General features: G+C 47.0%; 1 protein-coding gene across 5 annotated transcripts in view; it reads left to right on the top strand.

Moving 5' to 3' along the window:
- The window catches only part of Mboat2 (membrane bound O-acyltransferase domain containing 2), a 131,487-nt gene that overhangs the window by 104,321 nt on the left and 10,516 nt on the right, over nucleotides 1-16,650 (top strand). For all 5 annotated transcript variants that reach the window (XM_057780842.1, XM_057780851.1, XM_057780860.1 and 2 more), the window contains 4 exons: nucleotides 2,028-2,082; nucleotides 10,148-10,331; nucleotides 11,810-12,002; nucleotides 15,479-15,582. In XM_057780842.1, coding sequence (XP_057636825.1) covers nucleotides 2,028-2,082; nucleotides 10,148-10,331; nucleotides 11,810-12,002; nucleotides 15,479-15,582 — 536 coding nt within the window. The remainder of the gene's footprint in view (nucleotides 1-2,027; nucleotides 2,083-10,147; nucleotides 10,332-11,809; nucleotides 12,003-15,478; nucleotides 15,583-16,650) is intronic.

The following is a 16,650-nucleotide window of genomic DNA, read 5'->3' on the forward strand; positions in this document are numbered from 1 at the left end:
AAGTGGGATTTGTGGGTTTTATTTTGTTTTCTCCATACGGTTCCAGAGAGTAGACACATGCCCATTGAAGGAAACTTGGAAGTACAAATGACTCCCATGAGACGGTAAAGAATCCCACCTCTGGCCGCGTGGTCGTGAGAGTCAGAGCCCATTATAGTCGTCTTGACCTCTGTCTTCCTCATAGGCCTGGGTTTATTTTTCTTCTCTTTAAAAATATATTTATTTATTTATTTATTTTATTCATTGATTCATTCATTCATTTCTTTAGTGTATGGGTGTTTGGTCTGTTCACATGTGTACTGTGGCTGTGACGACCAGAAGAGGGCGCCAGAACCCCTGGGATTGGTGTTAAAGACAGCTGTGAGCCTCCATGAGGGATCCTCTGCCAGGGCAGCCTTGTCACCCCTCCAGCCCAATTTTTCTTCCTCGTTGTTGTCAAAATAGGTGTGCAGTGACACTTCCTTCCCTCATTATTGGATGTATAAGTGTTTTTTTTTTTTTGTTTTGTTTTGTTTTGTTTTTTGCTATTATGCATGGGGTTTTGATGGTCCTGGCCACAATTTCATGTGGCATTTTTGATTATTTCCTTAGACTAGGGGTGTCTAGTATGAGAGGAAAGAAACGTTCCCCGAATCTTTGCTCTGTCAGTTTACAGAAACATAAGTGGTCCTCCATGGTCCTTCGCCCTATTAGACTGAGGGCGTCTCAGCAGGGAGTCTGTCTCTTCTGTTCTTTTTCTAGTGCTAACAGGCTCTCAAAGTGTCTTAAAGTGGTTGTAATTCTCTCATCTCTGTCTTACGTACATCATCCATTCAGACGTGTGTGTTACATAATTGAGGGCACGCTGTGAGTGAGAGACTTGAGAAGTTCTGTGTAAAAGGGGTGGCTTATTCTTCTAACAGTCTAGGTCCCTTTGTTCTTTGATGATGCCGTCCCGACAGACCTTGAACTTGATGCTATTCTGCTTTGGCCTCCCGGACATTTAACTAACGGTGCTTTCGTAATTAATCATGAAGTTGACAGTTTTTATGTTAATTGGTTGTCTATTTCTTTTGCTAGTTTGTTTTCCCTAGTTTTTGTCCCTATTTATCTAGTGTCTTTTGATGGCTTGAGTTTTATGTCTTTGGACACTGTTATCGTTTTGTTTTGTTTCCTACAAATGCTTTCTTAATTTAGTCTCCCTTTAGTCTTCAAATTGTATCTAGTTTTTCTTTTCTTTTTTCCCCTTTTATTTATCTATTTATTTGTCTTTAAATAGTATCTGGTATTTATCCATCTAGTTATATTTTTAAGGCATGTGTATCCGTAAGCTTTTGGTTAGCTGTAGCGATAGCCTCTTGATTGAGATGAAAGTCAGACTAGATGTTTAAAGACGATGCACCTGCTTCTACTTTTATTCGCTGTTATGAGAGAACCAGAGCACAGTCACTGCTCTGTGTTGAGCTACTTGCTGTTGGTACCGAGGGTTAGTCATAGTCATCGAGATCCTTAAGGAGTTGTGTTTTTTTTTTTTTTTTTTTTTTTTTTTTTTTTTTTTTTTTTTGGTTTTTCGAGACAGGGTTTCTCTGTGGTTTTGGAGCCTGTCCTGGAACTAGCTCTTGTAGACCAGGCTGGTCTCGAACTCACAGAGATCCGCCTGCCTCTGCCTCCCAAGTGTTGGGATTAAAGGCGTGCGCCACCACCGCCCGGCTCCTTAAGGAGTTTTAATGGCTCTTTTTGAAAACATGGCACTGTCTAGTAAACCTAAAAGTGAAAATGTATTCATTTGGGAAAGTTTGTCTGATTGGATAATTTCCTTGAGACGAAGTGACTAGTCACTCTCATTTCCCTGTATGTATTAAGTGTGTACAGGGCAAGGTGGGAACGGATCACGTGATGACTCAGCATTTTTTTGATCTGTGTCAATATGAGAAAGAAAGAGACGGTCGTTGGGCCCACACATGGAGTACAGCATGGCTTTCAGATGAGGCAAGTGCCACTCTAAAGAGAAAACATAACTCACACAGGTGTTTCTTTCTGACCCTCAGGGATGTTTCGGAAGGAGGAAGAACTGACTCCATCGCAGAGGGGCTTAGCCGTGAGGTATGTGTCTTTAGATCTTCTGTGACTTGTGCTGTGTCCCTGGCTCCTTCCCTCTGCACTGCTGCAGGCTGCCAAGTTGTGCTGGGCTGGGCTGGCAGTTTCCCTGGGGCTCCCCTTAAGTTCATCTCTGTGGCTCTGTACCACATGTGCCTCCTGTGAACCGTGTGGGGCCTCCAGGGCTCCCCCTAAGTCCACACCTGTGCCTCCTGTGAGCCATGCGCGGCCACCAGCGTCATGTCTGTGGGACTCTCAAAGACATGGTTTGTCCGCAGTCGTAGGGATTGCTGCTAATATCAGCTGCCACTCATGGGACAGTGACTTGATAGCAGCGGTTTGCACAGAGGTGCAGCACAGATGTTATTGATGACTGAGGAATTCTTTAGTCATCGTCTTCTTTTGTTCTGCTTCCCAAGAGTGGTTTCAAGAGTGGCTTGATTTTTTCTGGCCATGTCTTTTTTTAATCTAACATAATTAAAGATGAAATATGTTCCTTTTACTTTTTTTGGTTTTTCGAGACAGGGTTTCTCTGTGGCTTTGGTTCCTGTCCTGGAACTAGCTCTTGTAGACCAAGCTGGTCTCGAACTCACAGAGATCCACCTACCTCTGCCCCCCATGTGCTGGGATTAAAGGCGTGCGCCACCACCGCCTGGCTCCTTTTACTTTTAAAGAAACTAATTCCTTTGCAGAAGGCTGTTTCTAAATACAGAATTAACAAATGCATGGCTGCTAGAACAGTGTTCCTCAGCCTGTGGGTGGTGACCCCTTTGGATCAATTTGTAATAGGGAAAATACATCACGCGTATCAGATATTTACATTACAACTCATAGCAGTAGCAAAATTACAGTTATGAAGTAGCAACAAAAATAATTCTATGGTTGGGGTCAGCACAACTTGAGAAACTGTATTCAAGGGCCGCAGCATTAGGAAGGTTGAGAAAGCTCTGCTCATGAAGAAGGGGATGGTGCCCATGGTGGTGGACAGATACGCACCACTGCCCACGTTTGTGCCCCCCCTCAACCCGTAATCATTGGCACATCTTCTCTGGGTCTCCTTGTCTTCTCTATGGCCAGTCTTCATACACAGCCATTGAATACACTTACCTGACAAGTCGTCGGGTTGGCTCTTGGCTTTCCTGGGTCTTGGGCTACCCCAGACACTGTCACATACAAACTTTTCCTGGGTCTTGGGCTACCCCAGACACTGTCATATACAAACTTTCCCTGGGTCTTGGGCTACCCCAGACACTGTCATATACAAACTTTTCCTGGGTCTTGGGCTACCCCAGACACTGTCATATACAAACTTTCCCTGGGTCTTGGGCTACCCCAGACACTGTCATATACAAACTTTCCCTGGGTCTTGGGCTACCCCAAACACTGTCATATACAAACTTTTCCTGGGTCTTGGGCTACCCCAGACACTGTCATATACAAACTTTCCCTGGGTCTTGGGCTACCCCAGACACTGTCATATACAAACTTTCCCTGGGTCTTGGGCTACCCCAGCCACTGTCATATACAAACTTTTCCTGGGTCTTGGGCTACCCCAGACACTGTCACATACAAACTTTTCCTGGGTCTTGGGCTACCCCAGCCACTGTCATATACAAACTTTCCCTGGGTCTTGGGCTACCCCAGACACTGTCATATTCAAACTCTGGCTCTGATTCTCCGGCCCTCTCAGGCAACCGCCGGGCAAATGGCCAGTCCCAGTTTACTTCAGCTCTCTGCCCATGAACAGTAGGAGGAGGGCAAGTAGAAAGACACTCCTTCTTGTTGTCTGGATTCATTTAGATGTTTTTACTCTTATTTTTAACATCATGGTCCTTGGGGCTGGAGCATTGGCTCAGCAGTTGCTGCTCTTGCAGAGAATCAGGTTGGTTCCCGGAACCCACATGGTGTCTTGACACTAACTGTGGCTCCAGGTCTAGGGGATTTTGATGGGGAAGCTCAGCCAGTCACATCTGGCTAGGGTGTGGCCGCCTGGAGCCCAGGTAGATAAATGGGGGGGGGGGGGGATAGGTGCTCAAGCGTGGTGCTTGCCTGACCTTCTACTCCAGTAGCTTGAGTTTCCCCATTTTTCAAGTATTAAATTATATCTGTTGTTTTGAGCTGGTCTGGTTCTTTTAGCGTACCGATCAAATACGCCTTCACTTACAGGATTTGACACCCTCTTCTGACATATTTGGGTACCTGGCACACACTTGATACACACACATGCATGTGTGTAAAATAGTCATACATTAAGTCCTTTTTTTAAAAAAAAAGTTGTGGTCCTTCATATTGACAGCAAAGCAAATACATATCCTTAGTTCTCTCTCTGAAAAGATTTTAGATTCTTCTTTCTACAGAATTCCAGAACTCTCCCCCCCATACTCATGATGGAAAGCTACATTTCTTCTCCTTCTTTCTTCAGTAATGGGAAGTTCCTTATTAAGGCATCCTCCCCCTTTACATCCACACAGCCCATGGGTTACTTTGTGTAACCTGGCTGGCCTGCCTGCATCCTGACCTTCAGAACAGCCCAAGTGAACTAGAGACCAGGATGTCACCAGGGCAGGCTCATTATAGCGGGACGAGTAAGAGGATAACAAAAATTGCCTGAAGCCACCTACTGGGAATCCCTGCAGAGGGCAGCTGTGCCCTGGGTTTCTCACTCTCTGTCATAAAACCCACCAGACTCCCTGAATCTGTAAGAAAATCCTTCCTAATTGTGTGTTTGAACTGCCCGTAGTTCAGCGTAGGGCTGCTGGCTTCTCACTTCTGACCTTGATCTGTAACAAAATCCTTCCCTAGTTGTGTTTGAACTGCCCGTAGTTCAGCGTAGGGCTGCTGGCTTCTCACTTCTGACCTTGATCTGTAACAAAATCCTTCCCTAGTTGTGTTTGAACTGCCCGTAGTTCAGTGCAGGGCTGCTGGCTTCTCACTTCTGACCTTGATCGGGTTCATTTTTTCTTCCTCTGGGTCATCATCAGCTTTTCAGGAAGAGGATTGTATTGTCACGCAGTCCCTTCTCGTCACCACCCTCACGTCCGTCCGTCATTCCTCTTCTCTACAGTAGCTCCGCTACTGGGCTCTACTTACCGCTTCTTCCTCTGCCAACTGTGGTCAGATGTATGTTTCCTTTCTCGGTAGCCCTTCATCTTCAGCCTTGTTGGTGTGGTGATCAACCACAGCGAGTGGCATCACTGGTCCAGCTGACAACTCACTGGATTCCTGGACATCATATCCTCTTGTTTTTTTTCCTCTCTGTTCTCTTGCTCGATCCTGTGCCCCTCTCCTGTCTGGCGGACTGTTGTTGTACCCCAGAACTCAGATCTAAACTTCTCAGCTTTCCCCAGGTGCTTCCATATGGTCTGGAGGCTTCACGCCACCATCTACACCTTCCTGCTCAGCCTCCCCGCTTCATCTCCAGCCTCCTGCCCCCAGTCTTTTCAATGTCCTCACCTGGATAGCGGTTGGTCTGTTCAAAATACAGCTCATGATTTCTGTCTGCCCCCCACCATGTGTTTCTCTGCCACTGCCCCTTGCTAGCTAGTAGTATCACTTGCTCTTGGGGGTGGTGATGGGGATTGTAAGCAGATTTCATTTTCTTACTGCAAGTCAGTAAACTTTCAGTCATCTCTAATCTGGCTGCTTCTTGCCACCAACTGTGCCAGCCTGGTCCTCTATAGGTCAGGAAAGCACTTGATTTTCTCCTGCTCTCTGTAGCAGATTTTCTAGGTTGGGTTCAGTGATCCTTTGCCGTGTGTGTGTGTGTGTGTGTGTGTGTGTTGTGTGTGTGCGCATGCAAGTATACAAGCCAGAGCAGAACCTCAGTGTCTTCCTCTGTTGCTTTCCACTGGTTTTTGTTTGTTTGTTTGTTTTTGTTTTGTTTTTCAAGACAGGGTTTCTCTGTGTAGCCCTGGCTTCCTGGGTCTTGCTCTGTAAACCAGGCTGGCCTCAAACTTAGGGACCTTCCTATCTCTGCCTCCTGAGTGCTGGGAGTAAAGGCGCGCTCCACCACCTCCCAGTTCTGCCTTGTTTTTGAAACTGGGTCTCTCATTGTACCTGAAGCTCAATGTCTTGGCTATTCTGACTGGCCAATAAGCTACCAGGATCCTCTTCCATCTTCCCTCCCCGCCCCCCAATAATACTATTTTAGGGGTACAGGAATGGGCTCATCGTCTCACTTACTAAAGAATCAAAGGGAAGGAAAACTTTGAAAGGCAAGCAAAGCCCAAGTTTATTCAAAGAGGATGATTTTATTAGCATTTAAAAGAGAAAACTTCAGGGCAGACAGCTGTCAGTCTTGGCAGCTCTCTCTCTCTCTGTGTGTGTGTGTGTGTGTGTGTGTGTGTGTTTGGCAGAGAGGAGAGCAATGCCATTTGAGTTAAGTGGCTATGGTGGTGAGGGGAATTCCAGAAAGAGTCTGAACCAGAAGAGGCTACTTAGGTTCCGGCCAGCCTCTGAAAGAGAAGGGAATAGGAACAACTTGAACTTTTATCAGAAAGCTGGATAGATCCAAAAGAACCTCACAGTGGTTGGGGACGGGAATTCTGGGAATGGAAAGTATGGTATCTAATAAAAGGGCTACTCGTCTACCTGGCTCTTTCGTGTGGCCTATGGTGAGCCTTCCTTCCTAGCATGGTGCCTTGTTCAGGTGATTGACCAACTGGTTAACTCTCTGTTGGGTTTGGTAGCTTGGAATGTCAGGTCTCTGCCCAGGCCAGAGATTTCATCCTTTTGACCAAGAGGAACTGGTTTTCCCTTTATGGGCCTTTATTGTTACTGTGTCGTTGCCCCCTCTGAAGAAGTAACCATTAAATCTTTTGGGAGACGGGCTAAAGTGGAACTGATAACCCATTTCACCATGGAAGTCGAGTCGGGACCTCCAGAGCAGTCATTTACTGTCTGGCTGGCCTTCTAGCCCCCACCACTGGGTGCAGCTGCAGGCAGGGCTCTTGGCTCCTGAGGAAGTGGGGAGCCCCGACTTTCTTCCATCATTCCTGACCAGATACCTGCTGTGGAAACACTGAGACCCAAGGATGTTTCTGATCGCTTGCTTTGCGTCCCTGCCCTGAGCTGCCTGTCCAGTGCCGCCTGTCCAGTGCCTGGTTCCTGTCTCGTCCTGCATAGATGTCTGCGACCCTGCCCACCTTCGCATGTGTGTCCTGGAGACCTGAACATAGACTCCTGCTGTACACAGCTTCATGTTTACCCTCTGAGCCACTTCTGTCTCCAGAGATCTTCTGAGTGGGCTTGGGATTGTTTTTAGTATTTTTTAACCTCTCCCCTGGTTAAAAACAAACAAACAACAAAACTACAGCATCCTTCTCTGAAAGAGCTTGCAGCGCCACACCGTTGCCTCAGCTACCTACTCCTCATCTTGTTCTGGGGTTTCTTTTTGTGGGTCAGGTTGACTTTAGACTTGCCAACCCCCAGCACCCCTCCCAGGACGAGTCTGATAGGTGTGTGCCGCCATGGCCAGCCGCTCCCTCTTCAACTTTAACTACCCACCTGAAATTCTGGCCCTCTGCCCTGCCCTGCTTTCTTCCCGCTGCCTATACTGTGTTTTTTTATTTTTCTTCAGTCCTCTGCCAACCCAAGTATAAGGTCCTAAGGTTGAGAGCTTTGTCTCCTAAATAGCCAGTAATTCTAGCCCCAGGAGATGTTTGAGCATGCCTGGAGACGATTCTGGTCATCAGAGCCTGTAAGGACTGACAGCTAGTAGGTAAAGGGCAAACATCTTCCAGGTGCAGCAAAGAAACATTGACCCTCAGCCAGGAGAGGTTAAGCCTGCCCGACCAACCTAAGGTGACACACAGTTGATGTCAGTGAGTAGAGAAAAATCAGCAAGTCTTTCACGTGGCAAGTGAAACAGTAGACTTAGGCAGCACAGTGACTTACTCCGCACCTCGCACTGTTGGCTTGACAATCGAGCCAAAACTCTCTTCAGTGAATTTCATGACTGAGAAGAATCTTGTCTCTGATCCTGCACTGATCTTTAGATCCCTTCTAAATAACGGTCATTCCTGGTATACCGGGAATACCCTCTTGCTTGCCCTCTCTGTCCACAGGCTGTTTTCCCTAGGAGACCGCTCATGGCGTGCAGAGAGGAAAGAGGTCCTCCAACCTGTCACTTGGGGGATTGCTGTGCCCAGGTGTAGTGCTCTTCCATCTCCAGTAGATGAACTCCAGAGCCCGCTAACCAGCACCCCCTGTGCCCTTTGGACAGGCCTTGAGGCAAAGGACTAGAACTGTTTTGACACATCCTTGTCTCCTGCTTCCCTCGGGTCCATCAACTGACCCCACAGAAGCACTGCCGGAAGCCGCACGACACGCTGCTCCCAGAGCCTCCGGGGTGTTGTCGTCTGCTGTGGTCCCTTGCCTGGTCTTTGTGCCTCCACTGTGCCCACACACGGGCCAGAGTGGTGCGTTTGAAACGCGACCTTTAAAACCTGACTGTATTCTCCATCATGTTCAGAACGAGCCCACAGATTCTCCTGTGGCTTGCAAGGCAGGCCCCGTGCGTCTTACCTCACTTAGCAGTCTTTCCTTCTGTCTGTGTCCACGTGACATGTTGTCAGCCGCACTATCACTGTGCCTGCATCACGCCTGCTCCCGGGTCCCTCCTTGCCTGTGTTCGCACAGCTTTCCCTTTTGTTTAGCTTCTGCCCAGCCGAGCTTCACCAGAGAGGCTTCTCTGACTTCTTAATGTAAAGAGACCCCCCTTTTCTTTGTGGCACTTAGTTTCTCTGAAGATTACATATATCATTATAAAATTATATTTCTGCATATATATATAAAATATCTATGTGCATATATCTTATGTATATATGAAGTCTATTTTAGTCTGTGTTTTTCAACCGGAGTATAAACTCCATTCATGCGGGGTTCCTTTTGCTGATTCTTCTGTCTGGAGACCCGGAAACCTGTTGTCCACATAATGGGGGCACAGCATTTGTTGAATGAACAGGCAAGTAAGAAATGAGCGATGATTCCTTCTGCCCCATCACGGTCTTCTTAGGCTCTTTCGTTATGAGAAACCGAAGTGAAAACCCTCTGTAGTTGTGTCTGAAGATCTGTATGAAAGCCCCTACTGTTCTGTTTCATTTCTATAAGATATATCTTAACAGAGAGCAATTCAGGGAAGGGAGGGGGTTTATTTGGCCCACAATTCCAGATTGTAGTCCATCTTAGTTGTGATTTCTATTACTGTGATAAAACACCATGACCAAAGCAATCGGGGAGGGAAGGGTTCGTTTTAGCTTACAACTGTCAGGTCATGCTCCATCACTGAAGGATGCCAAGACAGGAACACAAGGAAGGGCAGGAACCTGGTGGCAGGAGCTGATGCAAAGGTCATGGAGGAGTGTTGCTTACTGACTTGCTCTTCGTGGCTTGTTCAGCCTGCTCAGACACCCAGGGGTAGCCCTGCTCACAGTGGACTACGTCCTCCCAGATCAATCGCTAGTTAAGAAAATAGCCTCCTGGATCGTCAACAGGTCAGTTTCATGGAAGGGTGTTATCACCTGTGGTTCCCTCTTCTCAGATAACTCTAGCTTGCCTGACGTCAACAAAAGGAAGATCAACCGGAGCCCAGGCCACCATAGAGAAGTCACAGTGGCAGGGACTTAAAGCAGCTAGTCCTGTCATCCCATAGTAAAGGGCAGAGGGAAACAGATGCCCTGGTGCTGGCTCTCAGCCAGCTTCCTGCGGGGCTGCATCATCCAGGAGTCCCTTCCTAGGGAGCAGCGCTCCTCATTATGGGCTGGGTCTTCCTGCATAAACTAGCAATCAATGTGACCCCTCTCATAGGCCAACGGAATCTACAAAACTCTTTGTGGAGAGTCTCTTCCCAGGTGAGTGTAGGCTGTGTCAAGTTAAAACTTTAAATCAAAGTGGTACACCTATCCAAAAATACTGTTGAGAACTACGCTGTCCCGCCTCCCAGATGCTTCATGAGAACGAAGGTGTCTTTTCTTTTGGAAATGGTAGCGGTAGTGAGCACATGGCCGCCGTTCTGGTGTCTCGTCCCTGGAAGCGTCTGCCACACCTCACAAGCGTTGTCTTCTCATTGCAGGCGCATGCCGAGTCCCCTGGAGTATGTAAGTTATACCTGCAACTTCATGGGTATCCTGGCAGGCCCTCTCTGCTCTTACAAAGACTACATTACTTTCATTGAAGGCAGGCCATCCCACATGCCACAGTCCAGTGAGAATGGAAAAGAAGAGCAGCAACATGAAAGAGCAGACCCGTCTCCAAACGTAAGGGCGCAGGAGTCATCTGGAGCTCTGCGCTCCGCAGCTTCTGCTTGTCTCTCTGGTTTTCTGAAAAAGTCTAAAGTTTTCATTCATTGTCATTCCTCCATTGGTTGATTTCTTTCTTTTCTTCGTGTGTGTGTGTGTGTGTGTGTGTGTGTGTGTGTGAGAGAGAGAGAGAGAGACAGAGAGAGAGACAGAGAGAGACAGAGAGAGACAGAGAGAGTGTGTGCCTATGCGTTCATGTGTGCACGCAAGAGTACATGTGACTGCACGCATGTGTGTGCATGCATGTGCACATGAGTACATGCATGTACGTGTGTGTGCATGCATATGCATGTGGTATGTTCTTAGGCATTGAATCAAGAGCCTTGCCAGGGCCTGTATTGCTAATATATTAAGGCAAATAATAATTCTACCACTGAATTGCATCTCTTTTTTTAAAAAGATATTTATGTATCTGAGTGTGTACTGTGTGTAGCTGGGAACCTATGGGGGTCAGAAGAAGGTATAGCATCCCCTGGAGCTGCAGTTACAGGCAGTTGTGAGCTGTCTGAGGTGGGTTCTGAGAACCGAACTCTGGTCCTCTGGAGCAACAGAACTAGTAACCACAGAGCACAGATATTTCTTTATAACTGTCTCTCAGGAAAAACAATTTTTATCTTCTACCTGGTTGTGATGTCTAGTAGAGGCAAAGTCATGGTTGAAGGACAAACGTAAGTAGCTCCGTAAGGGGCCGAAGAGATGGCTCGCTCGTTTAGAGCACTTGTTGCCCTTGCAGAAGACCTGAGTTCGATGCCCAGCACCAACATGGTGGCTCACAATGCATAATAACTCCAGTTTCAGAGTACTGATACTCTCTTCTGATCTCAGTGAGCACCAGGCGCACACACAGTGCACATGCAAGCGTGCGGGAAACATGTATACACATAAAACGAAGAAATTTAAACTTTTTTTTAAAGAAAGAAAACAGATTCCTTAGTGAAAGTAATGCTGTCAAGCAGTGGGTCTTAGTGGTGACCCTCACGAACTTCTGTCCTCCTGCTCCACCACTGGAGACACTGGCAGGTCCATTCCTGGCCGCGTTCTCTTCCTAATGATGCTAGTCGAAATCTTGCTCTGGGTCTGGGAAGTGCTTAAAGCACTTTCACAAGTGTGGGGACCATAGTCTGGATTCCCAGAACCCATGTAATGGTAGGGTGTCACTACCTGGCTGTAATTCCATCCCTGGAAGGCAGACACAGGGGATCCCCAGAGCAAGCTGACTAGCAAGGTTAGTTGCGTCAGGGAATGCTGGATCTGTTTGAGAGACCCTGTCTTGGTGATTGAGGTTAATGAGGTTGGAGATATTCCTGTGAGGATCTGAAATGTCCAGGACAAGGGGGCTCCTGATTTTTGATCACGAGCAACTAGGGTTTCTGTCTGGGCAGTGCGTAAAAAGTGCAGAGTCCTACGAGGTTGTGACTCTTGCCTACCCCTTCCAGGCAGCAGTTACTGAGAAGCTCCTCGTCTGTGGACTCTCTTTATTATTTCACTTGACCGTCTCCAACATGCTGCCCGTGGAGTACAACATCGACGAGCACTTCCAGGCCACCGCATCGTGGCCAGCCAAAGCCACCTACCTGTATGTCTCTCTTTTGGCTGCCAGACCTAAGTACTACTTTGCGTGGACCTTAGGTGAGTAGCATGTAGACTTGCTTCCATGCTGAAATATATCTTGTAGATCTCAGGCAGTGTCCTGGGTCTTTGTTTGTTTGGTTTGGTTTGTTTTTTTTTCTGTGACTATTCCTTATCGTACCTGCTGGCCTCAAACTACTGAGTGCAAGCAATCCCCCTGTTTCAGCCTTGCTCTAGTAGCTGAACTCACACAAGCATCCCACTGCTTCCAGCTCAAGGGTGCCCTCTTGAGGATGTATAGTTAAGGACCAAGTAGAACGGTTGGTCATTTTTGCCTAAGAAACAAACCCCCGAAGTTCACGAGCAAGGCCCATTTTGCTATAAGGTAAAAGTCAATGGGCAGCTGAGGTCATAGCAGATACTTCTCTATTATTAGCGTTAGCCAGTTGTGTGGTAGATTCTGCAAGCTTGATTGAATACTGACATACATGGCATAGTCTCCGTCTTCAGGATACTTATACTTTAGCATGATTTCATTACACTTATTATTATGACACCATTAGATTTGGTTTATTGACCAGAACTTTACCAGTAAAGTGTGCAAAGTCACATCAGTTCATGAACGGGTCTGTGATACCCGCCAAGTGGAACAAGTATTAAAGAAAAGAGTGCTGTGCCTTTAAGACTGAAAAGGCGTGGAAGGGCTGGGCCAAGTGGTATGCTGGGGACTCAGTGGAAAAGAGGGGTCTGGGGAGGAGAGAATCCTCCCTCGAGCCCTCCCCTGTACCGTTGCACAAGCCTCAGGAGGCTCCAGGTGATACTGTCATGAACTTTATCCGTGCGGTGTTCAGCAGCTCCATGTTATGCCGCACGAATCTTCTAGAATGTGGCAATGAACTCCTAAAGCTCATGTCCCCACGGAGGAGAGTGGACTGAGGTGGATTGGAGCCTGGTTTGTATGTCATTGGCCCTACTCGCTATGTCACAAGCCTGTTTTTTCTTAAGATTGTGCCCTGTTTACTATGTGATACTCAGTGAATGTGTGGATACTACAAAGAGCACATCACAGGAAGGCTGAGTAGTTGGTGCCTGGCATTTGGCTGCTGCCTTTATTTTATGATAGTGAAATGTAGTTTGGAACCAGAGTCCATATTTTCAGTCTTCCGTGCAGAAACGCATCAGGAAAAGTGACTTTAGCCTGTTAATTCAATGGGAATAACAGATAATGTCACTTTGTGAGAATTTGTTTTGAGACAGGGTCTCCCTGTGCATCCCGGGTTGACCTCCATCTCCAGGTTCTTTCTGAGAAGTTTGCACTATTATGTCTGGTCTGTTGTGGGTTTAAACTAATAATTCCTTAATACTGTTTTTGTTCTAGCCAAATTTAAACACTAATCTAAGTGAGGTTCCTTAAGATCCACATTTGCCCATTTAAATACTCCTTTAACCTGAGGGAGGCTCTGATATTCCAAACCAACTTTGGTTTTTTCTTGTTTTTGTTTTGTTTTGTTTTTCGAGACAGGGTTTCTCTGTAGCTTTGGATCCTGTCCTGGACCTAGCTCTTGTAGACCAGGCTGACCTCGAACTCACAGAGATCCGCCCACCCACCTGCCTCTACCTCCCAAGTGCTGGGATTAAAGGCATGTGCTACCACTACCCAGCCCAAAGCAACTTTGTATTTTTTTTTAATTGTTGGTGTTATAGTTGGTAGAATGCTCTTTGGGTAAAGGCACTTGTTACCTTCCTAATAACCTGTGTTCAGTCCCAGGGACCCATATGTTGGAAGGAGAGATCCAACTCCTGGAAACTGTTCTCTGACCTCCACACATGCACTGTGGTGTGTGAGCTCCTGCACACTTATACACACACACACAACAAGAAAACAAATAAATATAAATTAGGTTTGAGCCATTGGTTTAGTTAAACCACTAGCTGCAGGAATATGGGTTTTCTGTACCCATTTGGATTCGTTGACAGCCTTGTGTGGGGGGAGTGGTGCTCCTTCTGTGTTATTAGCAGATCTCTATCTTTAATCCTGCTAACCTGCACATTACCACATCTATGGGCTCACTGTAAAGGCTCCAATGTATTTGATCCTTAAACCTGATAGAAGGATAAAGCTCGATTGCTTACTCCCCCTCCCCAAGTTGTAATTTTTTGTTTAATCAAATGAGTAATACAGAATAAACAATTTAAGGGTAGGGCCGTGTCTCTGAAAGTGTGTTGTTCTGCTGCATTTTGATGGGTTTCTGCTAGTTTGGTCAAGACCCAGATGGTATGAACTAGAAACACTTCCAGTTGGTTGGGAAGGACCCACTTGAGGCAGATTGGTAAGCAGAGACGCTGATGGAGCGTCACATTGAAAGGGTTGGAAAGTTCTGCAGACAGAATGGGTTCTGGGAGCCAAGGAGGAAAGAAATGAAGACGTTAGCCCCATTCCCCCCATGTGTTCCTGTTTATAATAAAGGCCAAATTGAATGTGCTGAGCTTGGGGCAGCAGATTCCCAGCAGTGCCTTTTAGATGGCTAAGCTCACTTCACCATATTCTGGTGTGTCTCCTCCTGCTTTACGTCTGGTGCTTTGCTAACTAACCAGCTGTCCTTAATAGGGCCATTGTGTGTGATAGTTTCTAACCTCTCTTAAAAATGAGGATAAGTCAGGGCTGGAGAGAGGGCTCAATTGTTAAGAATGTTTGCTGCCAGGCGGTGGTGGTGCACACTTTTAATCCCAGCCCTCGGGAGGCAGAGGCAGGTGGCTCTCTGTGAGTTTAAGGCCAGCCTGCTCTACAGAGTGAGTTTCGGGACAGCCAGGACAATATACAGAGACTTTGTCTCAAAAATAAAAACAAAAACAGCAACAGCAAACCGCATGCTGCTCTTCCAGAGGACCTGAGTTTGGTTGTTTATAACCACCTTTAACTCGGGCTCCAAGGGATCCAATGTCCTCCCCTGGCCTCCATGGACACCCGTGCACATGTAGCAGGCACAAAGAGAAACACACACACACACACACACACATAAGCATTTTAAAACTAGACTAAGCCGTGGACTACGGTTGTATCTCACCAGGAAAGGGCTTGACTAGAAGGTTCAAGACCCAGGGTTCAGTCTCTCCAATACTACTAAATCAAAAGCCTACTTCTACTGTTTGAGAGTAAGACATTGTCCATACCTCCTGGGAAAACAGTAAGTGAGGGGCGGAGCAATGGCTCAGCAGATCACAGCATTTGTTGCTCCTGTAGAGGAGCCGGGTTCCCTTTCCAGCCCCAATGTGGTGGCTCACAAAATCTGCAACTCCAGTTCCAGGGGATCTCACACCCTCTCTGGCCTCCAAGGGCACCAGGCATGTACATGGTACATACAACATACATGCAGGCAAAACACCCAGGCACATGAAAATAAAATAAATCTTTAAAAACAAAACAAATGGGATAGACTGATAACTTAAAAAAAAATAAAAATAAAAACAAAACAAATGTGTGTGCGTATCCATATATATACATCGCAGTAACGTTTTAATTCTTTACTTTGTGACAGCCGACGCCATTAACAACGCTGCAGGCTTTGGGTTCAGAGGGTACGACAGGAACGGAGTGGCTCGTTGGGACTTAATTTCCAACTTGAGAATTCAGAAAATAGAGGTTAGTAAACGATTAAGACACTAGTGATATGACTGTTTAAACGCCACAGTTGGCTTTCCTCGGTTGCGGTGTGCCGTCCCGAGAGTGTCACTCGTGGTATTGACCACAGAAACACCCAGACTTTCTTTTGGACTAGAATAAAAAGTTTATTTGGGCTTCCAGAAGGTTAGAGTCAATGATGGAGCAGGATGCAGAGCGCTCACATCTTGAACGCAAGCACAGCGCGGAGAGTGAACTAGAAGTGGTGTGAGCTTTTAGACTGCTTCAGGCCACCTCCCGTGACATGCTTCCTCTAACAGGACACACCTCCTGAACCTCCCCAACAGCACCGTCAGCTGGGAGTCAAGCCTTCACATGCCTGAGACTGTGGATTATTGCTTATTTCTATGCAGAGATTCACGGCTGGGCAAGTGCCCGTCTCGTGCTCCGCATTAAGCCCGATACTCCCACCGCCCCTTCAGAGCTATAGAGGAGATGGAAAGGGTGTCAAAGCCAAATGACAGGGAGGAGGATCATGAAATAGTACCCCGATTTTCACCCCATATTTACTAATGGGGGACTCCCCTCCTGAGGGGTGCAGTGACTGACGGGTCCTCAGTAAGTTGTAGGAAGTGCTCAAAAGCTGGTTCTGACTTGGAAGGTGCAGGCATAAGGTGTCTGAATCTGTAGTCCGTCCTAGGGAAAGGGGAGTGGGAGATGACCTGGTGAGCCCCTAGAGGAAGAGTAGGGTGAGAAAAGGCAAGCTTTCACCAGCAGCATGTGAAGGTACTGGAGATGCTAGAGACACCGAAGCCTCGCCAAACACAACCTCAGAAGCTCCCAGCACCTACAGGACAGCCCACAGCCAGTTCTGACTCTAATCCCAGGGGATCTGGTGCCATCTTCTGCCATCCAGAAGCACTACATGCACACAGTGCACAGACGCGCAGGCAAAATGCACATAAAATAAAAAATAAATAAATGCAAACAGGGGAGGGGAAAGGAAATGGGTGGTTGCTGAGGTAAGATGTAGGTGTTGGTATTTATTGATTCTTTAGCGTCATGCTGAGGGACTTCCCACCCCCCATA

Source organism: Chionomys nivalis, chromosome 1 (assembly GCF_950005125.1).
Source record: "Chionomys nivalis chromosome 1, mChiNiv1.1, whole genome shotgun sequence".
Classification (NCBI taxonomy): Eukaryota; Metazoa; Chordata; class Mammalia; order Rodentia; family Cricetidae; genus Chionomys; species Chionomys nivalis.